The sequence below is a fragment of the Oncorhynchus nerka genome, linkage group LG9a (genome assembly GCF_034236695.1).
Source record: "Oncorhynchus nerka isolate Pitt River linkage group LG9a, Oner_Uvic_2.0, whole genome shotgun sequence".
Taxonomy (NCBI): domain Eukaryota; kingdom Metazoa; phylum Chordata; class Actinopteri; order Salmoniformes; family Salmonidae; genus Oncorhynchus; species Oncorhynchus nerka.
In genome coordinates, this window is record NC_088404.1 from 58,994,198 (window position 1) to 59,002,947 (window position 8,750).

At 41.1% G+C, this 8,750-nt stretch overlaps 1 protein-coding gene across 1 annotated transcript; it reads right to left on the bottom strand.

The window, feature by feature from the left end:
* Window positions 1-2,987: 2,987 nt before the first annotated feature.
* On the bottom strand, window positions 2,988-7,181 carry zgc:56585 (uncharacterized protein LOC393297 homolog). The gene is made up of 7 exons (XM_029668760.2): window positions 6,933-7,181; window positions 6,616-6,739; window positions 5,603-5,709; window positions 5,066-5,162; window positions 4,716-4,792; window positions 3,811-3,974; window positions 2,988-3,370 (listed from the first exon to the last, which is right to left on the bottom strand). The coding sequence occupies exons 1-7, from the start codon at window positions 7,023-7,025 to the stop codon at window positions 3,220-3,222; spliced, it is 813 nt and encodes a 270-aa protein (XP_029524620.1). The 5' UTR covers window positions 7,026-7,181; the 3' UTR covers window positions 2,988-3,219.
* Window positions 7,182-8,750: the final 1,569 nt, after the last annotated feature.

An 8,750-nucleotide genomic window follows, 5' to 3' on the forward strand; every position in this document is an offset into this window, starting at 1 on the left:
CAGCTTATGGAACAGCAGGAAAGCAAGAAACATTGGCAGACACATGCATACGCACACTCAATAACATACGCACTATACATACACATGGATTTAGTACTGTAGATATGTGGTGGAGTAGGGTCCTGAGGGCACGCAGTGTGTTGTGAAATCAGTGAATTGTAATGTTTTAAAATTGTATAAACTGCCTTAATTTTGCATGACCCCAGGAAGAGTAGCTACTGTTTTGGCAGCAGCTAAAGGGGATCCATAATTAATACAGGATTGTGTAAAAATGCAGGAAATTAGCTTTAGATGGCCCAACAAATTATGGGGGAGGACCATCAGACTCCCCGTGAGGTTGTCCCCCCCCCCCCCCCCCACACTTCTAAAACAAAAGTTTTGCCCCCGATTCTTTCCAATAGGAAAACCCTCTCAATCTCTACTGCTAACACACATGGATCACTCCCAAACAATGTTTTGCTTTTACCCCCATTGTAAGGTATAAAAACAAACATGATCACTTTTGTTGACCGGGATGCTTTCGTCAAGGATCTCTGTACTTTGCTCCGTTCATCTTTCCCTCGATCCTGACCAGTCTCCCAGTCCCCGGCGCTGAAAAACATCCCCACAGCATGATGCTGCCACCATTATGCTTCACCGTAGAGATGCCAGGTTTCCCCAGACGTGACACTTGGCATTCAGGCCTATAAGAGTTCAATCTTGGTTTCATCAGACCAGAGAATCTTGTTTCTCATGGTTAGAGTCTTTAGGTTCCTATTGCCAAACTCCAAGCAGGCTGTCAATTGCCTTTTACTGAGCAGTGGATTCCATCTGTCCACTCCACCATAAAGGCCCAATTGGTGGAGTGCTGCAGAGATGGTTGTCCTTCTGGAAGGTTCTGCCATCTCCAGAGAGGAACTCTGGAGTGCTGTCAGTGACCATCGGGTTTTTGGTCACCTCCCTGACCAAGGCCCTTCTCCCCCGATTGGCCGGGCCAGCTCTAGGAAGAGTCTTGGTGGTTCCAAACTTCCTCCATTTAAGAATGCTGGAGGCCACTGTATTCTTGGGGACCTTCAATGTTGCAGAAATATGTTGGTACCCTTCCCCAGATCTGTGCCTCAACACAATCCTATCTCGGAACTCTACGGACAATTCCTTTGACCTCATGGCTTGGTTTTTGCTCTGACATGCACTGTCAACGGTGGAACCTTATATAGACAGGTGTGTGTCCAATCAATTTAATTTAGCAAAGGTGGACTCCAAGTTGTAGAAACATCAAGGACGAGCAATGGAAACAGGATGCACCGGAGCCCAATTTCGAGTCTGATATCAAAGGGTCTGAATACTTACACTACCTTTCAAAAGTTTGGGGTCACTTTGAAAGAAAAGCACATTTCTTGTCCATTAACGTCAAATTAATCAAAAATACAGTTTAGACAGTCATTTGCAACATTAACAATTGTAGCTGAAAATAACTGATTTTTATGGAATATCTACATAGGCGTACAGAGGCCCATTATCAGCAACCATCACTCCTGTGTTCCAATGGCATGTTGTGTTAGCTCATCCAAACTTTCAAAGTTTATCATTTTAAAAGGCTAATTGATCATTAGAAAACCCTTTTTCAATTATGTTAGCACAGCTGAAAACTGTTTTGATCAAAGCAATAAAACAGGCCTTCTTTAGACTAGTTAAGTATCTGGAGCATCAGCATTTGTGGGTTCAAAATGGCCAGAAACAAAGGCCTTTCTTCTGAAACTCGTCAGTCTATTCTTGTTCTGAGAAATGAAGGTTATTCCATGTGAGAAATTGCCAAGAAACTGAAGATCTGGTACAACGCTGTGTACTACTCCCTTCACAGAACAGCGCAAATGGGCTCTTACCAGAATAGAAAGAGTGGGAGGCCCCAGTGCACAACTGAGCAAGAGGACAAGAACATTAGTGTCTAGTTTGAGAAACAGATGCATCACAAATCCTCAACTGGCAGCATCATTAAATAGTCCCTACAAAACACCAGTCTCAAAGTCAACAGTGAGGAGGCGACTCCGGGATGCTTGGGGCTTTTGTGGTCAGATGGATGTCTGGGACCAAATGAGCGTAACTGATGGAAAAAGTCAGGTCACTCATCTGGGTCACGGCACCAAAGGTTATGGAAAACTTTTCAACCAAAGCTACACAAGCATTTGTGTAAGAGTATTGATAGCCTAGCATAGCATTAAGCAGGCAACATTTTCACAAAAACAAGAAAAGCAGTCAAATAAAACAATTTACCTTTGAAAAACTTTGGATGTTTTCAATGAGGGGACTGTTAGATAGCAAATGTTAATTTTTTTCCAAAAATATTATTTGTGTAGGAGAATTCGCTCCGTTTTCATCACTTTTGGCTAAGAAAAAAAAACATTCATTCACTACAACACCGAACTTCTTTCCAAATTAACTCCATAATATCGACAGAAACATGGCAAATGTTGTTTAGAATCATCCTCAAGGTGTTTTCCACATATCTATTCGATGATAAATCCTTCGTGGCAGTTGGGTTTCTCCTCAGTAGCAAATGGAAAAGTACTTGCAGCTGGAGATTACGCAATAATTGCAACAGAGGACACCAAGCGACCACCTGGTAAATGTAGTCTCTTAGGGTCAATCTTCCAATGATATGCCTACAAATGCGTCACAATGCTGCAGACACCTTGGGGAAAACGTGGAAAAGGTAAGCTGACTCCTAGCTCCTCCACAGCCATATAAGGAGTCATTGCCATGAGGCGGTTTCAAAAAATGCGGCACTTCCTGATTGTATATTTATCTGGGGTTTTTCTGTAACATCAGTTCTGTGGCACTCAGACAATATCTTTGCAGTTTTGGAAACGTCAGTGTTTTCTTTCCAAAGCTGTCAATTATATGCATAGTCGAGCATCTTTTTGTGACAAAATATCTTGTTTAAAACGGGAACGTTTTTCATTCAAAAATTAAGAGCGCCCCCTATATCGAAGAAGTTAAGGCAGAGACTATTTAATTGTATAATAGAAAATCTTTAATCATGCAGCTGCGAGAATGAGCTCTCTGATTTCACAGGTAAGAAGTCGAAGAGTAAATGGTTACATATCCCTTATATAGTGGGAGGTGATAATACAATCATGTTGTGTAAACAAGTTATTTTATACAAGCAACAGGACCAGAACACACAGGTCCAGGCCTTCTGTTAGTGTGCAGACATACCAGCTAGCTGGGGGAGGGATTCTGCTACAGAGAGGGAGCAAGGATACTGGGCAGCTGGGAAGCCACTTGGCGAAACGTTACGTATGAAGCTCCCTCCTTCCGTACCATAAGGGCCTCTCCGTTTCGACTCTCATCCGTCACCAGCTTCAAGAAGTTCTTGGCTACCTCAGAGACTCTGAAATGAAACATGTGACAACACGTCCTTAGCATACTGTAAAACAGATCAACCCACTCCGCTCTTCCCTACCTAGCAGTGAGCATGGAGCACACATACCTGCCTACAGGTTGCAGCACTGACAAGCCCCTGTTGTTACTAGTGAATTCTCTGGAGTGTATGGGTAATGGAGTAATATTCTGGGTTGTTATAAGTTGACTGTCTTATACACCATGCAAGGTATTAACGTCGATTTGTTTGTGGGATGCGATTTTGTAGCATACTGTCATTGGGTAAATCACCACAACACTGTAGTTTAGTAGGTAGTGAGTTAACTGCTCTAAATGTGTAGTGTTCATCGTAAGCGTGTGTGCTTCTGTGCTATAGTAGGCTACATGGGGTGGGGGTAACGAATCAAACACTTCCCATCTAATGAAAGGGGCTGGGGAGGACAGACTCACTCAAGCACACCAAACTGTTCCATTAGTTTCTCTGCCACTCCCCTCAGACCTGCGAACTGTCCCGCAGTCTCCTCTGAACTCAGGGAGGAGAGGATGGCGGTTTGGACGAAAGCAGGGCAGAGGACATTAATTCGCACCCCGTAGTCACACAAACTGGAGACATCCTGTCAGAAAACACACACAAGCATCATGTTTACTGTCCACTGACACAGGAAACCTAAATTGAGCATGAGGAACTAACGTTCAGCTATTATTTTTGTTGTGGTTTTCCTGTACAAATTACCAAATGCCCTGCTACCACGTTCTCTCACAGTTACAATGCAAATGCAACAGATAGCAGAAAAAGGAGATGGCATTTTTGTCACCCTGGTTGTCTGTGCTGCAGAGATATAAGCAATCCTCTTTCTGATCTGATGTCTGCTTTTACACAGACACTTAAGTGCTCTAAGGATCTAAATCAAACCTGTGTTGCATCCCAAATGGCACCCTATTGTGCACTACTTTTGACCAGGGCCCATAGGGACGCCACATTTGGGACAACTCATAATTTGTGCGCATTAGTCTAATAATCTACATACTCTGGCTCTTTGGAATCAATTGACTTCACACAGTGCATGATCAAAATAAGTATGTGAAGTCACACTGAGCAATTGTCTATGCCCCCATGCCTAGAACCCTAAGTTTTTCCTGACCATGTGGCCCTTGTTAGAACATATTACTGTAGAAACTCCTGGTCATATGCTTTTCCCAATCCTCCTGCCTTTAGAAACCTATGAGCAGTGTCTAATCCCCGGGAGGAGAGAAATGCTGATGAAGGCTGTTGTCAAAACATCCGTTAGTTTGACCTCTGCAGCTGCTAAAGACCGAGTGGAGCACATCAACTCCTGATTCTAAGAGGGACATACCGCCATAGCCCGACTGAACCCCACCACCCCGTGTTTGGTGGCTGTGTAGATGGGAGCAGTCAGCAGAGGACCCAAACCTACGGAAAGGCAGAGAAACATCATTTCAGTCAGATGTCAGAACAGAAGACACAAGAGCTGCATCCTAAATGGCACACTATTCCCTATTTAGTGCACTACTTTTGACCAGGGCCCATAGGACTCTAGTCAAAAGTTGTGCACTTAATGTTCCAAAATTATAGTGAATAGTGACATTTGTGTATCGGGAGTCAGCCAAGGAACTCTTGAATTGTCATTATAATAACTGAAGTGAAAAGTAACTGATGTGGAAGTAAATCAAATGGACACTGCACCTGCCATAGACGCTATGTTGACGATGACGCCTCCCTGCCCTCTGTTCTGCTTTTTCATGTGCTGGAGAGCCAGGTATGTGCCTCTCACCACTCCATTCTGTAGGGCAGCACAGGATGATCATAACAGTACAGCAGCCAAATGTGCTTAACATTATGGAATGGAAATAATCACAACATTTTAAGAGTATTCCCAAAATAAAAACAAGATATAAAAATGTAAAAGTCATAAAACATTAAAAATAAGAAAATAACTGCCATAAAACAGTCCTATAAAACAGAAGAGCAATGACGATACATATTCATACCAACCACTTAACATACTTTTCATAAATGTGTTTTCTATATGTATGGTGTGTATCTTACACAGAGAAGACAAGTTCTGTAATGTGTAATCTTATATACGAACATGTCATAGCCAAAATAGACACTTTTTCTGACTGCTCAGCTAACAACCAACATTGTTTTTCACAACAGCTTCCCTAAAAACTCAGAGTAAACTCCGTCCTAAAACAACAGAAAACAAATACTTCATCTTACGAGGTTTATAGACACACATTTCTCCCAGTTCGTCTCATCGATGATACCAGCGTTGTTGCAGACGATGTCTAAGCCCCCAAACGCCTCTACCGTTTTCTGAAAGGCATCTGTCAACAGAATAGAAATGTCACCATGAGTTGCAAAGTGAAGAAAAAGGTGCGAGGGAGTTACTTCTAATTTGTTATTTTGGGTGTGTTAGTAAATTCAATCTGGAGTGCCAGAGTGCGCTCAGGGCGTTCTTAAATTCAGTGTTAGATTGTCCGGAAATTCCAAGCGTTTGTGACTGTAACTGTGCTGCTGAAAACAATTGAATTACGCTTTTTTTCCCAGACGTGTACTGACACCGGCCATATTCAACGGGTTTTGAGCGTTTGTAAATTCATCAGATGTTCGACGCTCTGGCACACTCCGACAGGAACGCTTTGAAATCGGAGTAGATAGCCAGAGCGAATTTACAAACGCACCCTTTAGTGAAGGGAAGTCCTTCCCGGTATTACTGTGTCAGAACTTTGTGTTGACAAAGATACTGTATATCTGCTTCTTTTTAATCTACGTAGTAATACATTGGAACCACTCTGTTGATTTGAGGGTAAATAGTCCATACATTACATAAACTGTTCTGCTCCTTGAGGAATTAGTGTGCCTAAAAAAAGCACAAAAGGATGCAGCATAGAAGGCAATCCACACGTTCAGCCTGGCTGTAGGCTTACTGTAGTCTATATGACTGGAGTGTGTGTGTAAAGTAAAACCCAATTGCTGCTCAAAGTTCCTCAAGTATATATGCAACAAGATTTATAGATTGGAATAATTGTATTTTCCCCAGAGGAAACTTCAGTTGTGGCAAGTCGATAATTGTAGCCTAATATTTATCTTTGTTAATCAACATTATCTGAAATCACTACCAGTGTTGAGGTAATGATGAACAGAATGGATATGGACAGTTGTGGTTCTTTCCTTAAAGCGTTTACAAGTATCTCAATATGTTACTAAATTATAAAGCAGTCATGATTTACCTTTTAGTTGTTCCTCAGATTCAACGGTGCAGGGAAGAAACAGTGTTCTGTCTGGTCCATATTCTTTATCAAAGGCAGCCTTCAAATCCTTCCCCCCTGACTCATTTATATCCAACAGGGCTACCTAAACATACAGAACAACCAATATATTACTTTTAATAAAGAAAATCATGGAACATCGAAGAAATCTATTTTGATTACGTTTATTTATTTTAATATTATAAGTAATTTACAAAACGTAACGCATATTGTAGCATGTATTCTGACAGTGAAAAACACAAGTTTCATTGATTGACAACACTGACGCGGACTCTTACCTTTGCTCCTTTTTGCAAAAGAATTTCTGAGAAACCTTTTCCCAAACCTTGCACCGCACCAGTCACTAAAGCCACTTTGCCATTTAACGCCATCACTGAAACAAGGTAGCCTGATAAGCAGAGAAGACGCGGTAACAAACTCACCCAAGAACTAAACTTTTGACGTCGCGGAGAAACGTCCTAAAGTCAGCGCTGAGTCCATGTCAGAAGCGACCTGATTTGACGATCGACATCCTTCAATGACGTCGGATCGTTGGTTCTAAGAATTGCGCACGCGCATTGTAGAGCGGTGGGACACCTTCAGCAAAGACAGTACACTAGGAAGAGAGGCGAACACTGCTTCTGCAATATAAATCCCCGATCACGTAAGCGATGCCATGGCGAAGTTGGCTAAGCAAAGGCCATGCGTAGGAACACTTCATTGGGTCTAACGGCCGTCTCGTGCCGAACTGCGCATGTGTGAGCCGTCAAATCAAAAACACTCCGACAAAGTTGTTTTTTTGACAAAAATAAAAACGTGTCAGTTTGTCACTTTCACGAGGTTGGAGTAATAATATGGTCAACTACTTAAGACATTGGCTCGAATCTAGGTTGTGCCTTTAGATTTCGAGAATTAATGACTAAATAAAACAATTGCATTTATCTTACCCCAAACTCCGGCCTGTAATATTTGGTCTGTTTCGCAAGCGTTTCCGGAAGTCTCGCGGTGTTGCGCCTCTGAGTTTAGTAGCTCTGTGCCTTCAGGCTACAATTTTTGGGGGCGCTGTCCTTGGACCCTTAGTTATGGCTTTACTAATAACCTATAGCTAATAATATTAGCATAATAGGCTGTAATATGTATTTTATGCAAAACCTTTTAAACAGACTGAAAATAGCTGTTGTAGTCTGAATCATTATGGAATGAAGAAAATACTGTATACGGGAGTCATACCTTATTTTTGTTTTGAGATCCTAGGTATGAATATTTCTATATATTATTTTGAAATTCACAAATCTTGATCTTCTTTCTCTCAAGTCCAAACTACAGCAATACATTCCTCCCTTTACAGTACCGACCCTTACAGAAACATAATACTGTAGTTGCATATTTGACCACTAGATGGGAGTAAATAAACATGTGTCATAAGTCTGTCAATGCTTCTTTTACTTCCTCCCTTTTCCTTAAAGAGCTCTGCTAGGAGCTCTCACCCATCAACACTTGACATCAGTATTGATGTAGGATAGGTTATATAAAACGGAAGCCAAGTGAACTATGTAAATACATCTGCAGTCCACTGTCATTCTGTATTGGAACTGTCCATTTTGTATCTTGGTTGTGTCTCAACAAGCAAGCTCAGCCTTTAGACATGCACATCATGAAAGGGTTACAAGATTTAATAAACATTGTTGTTATGTTGCCAACAGACACTATTGTGAAAAATAAGGACAATAATTAAAAGTGCCTTTACAATTGAATCAATCAAATCAATCAAATGTTCTCAGCACACTATAACAATTATTTCAAAATGAAATATTACTTATTCCATAGTTAAATACCACAACTTAAAATAAAAAAGCATCAAAAACAGAAAGAAATGCATAAAACAATATAAGCATATGTCAAAAGCTCAATGCATGATTAATAGTCTCAGCCAGGTCACTCATGATACAAGTCAGTATTCAACATCCATCCATTTCTGCCTAGTTAAATAAAGTTAAATAAAAAATAATAAAATACAATTCTGAGGATGTCAGGAGATGATGTGGAAACTTGCCACAGCAATAGAAAGTTATTCTTGTTTTAAGCCTATCCCAACCCTTAACCTTTAACCTTAACCA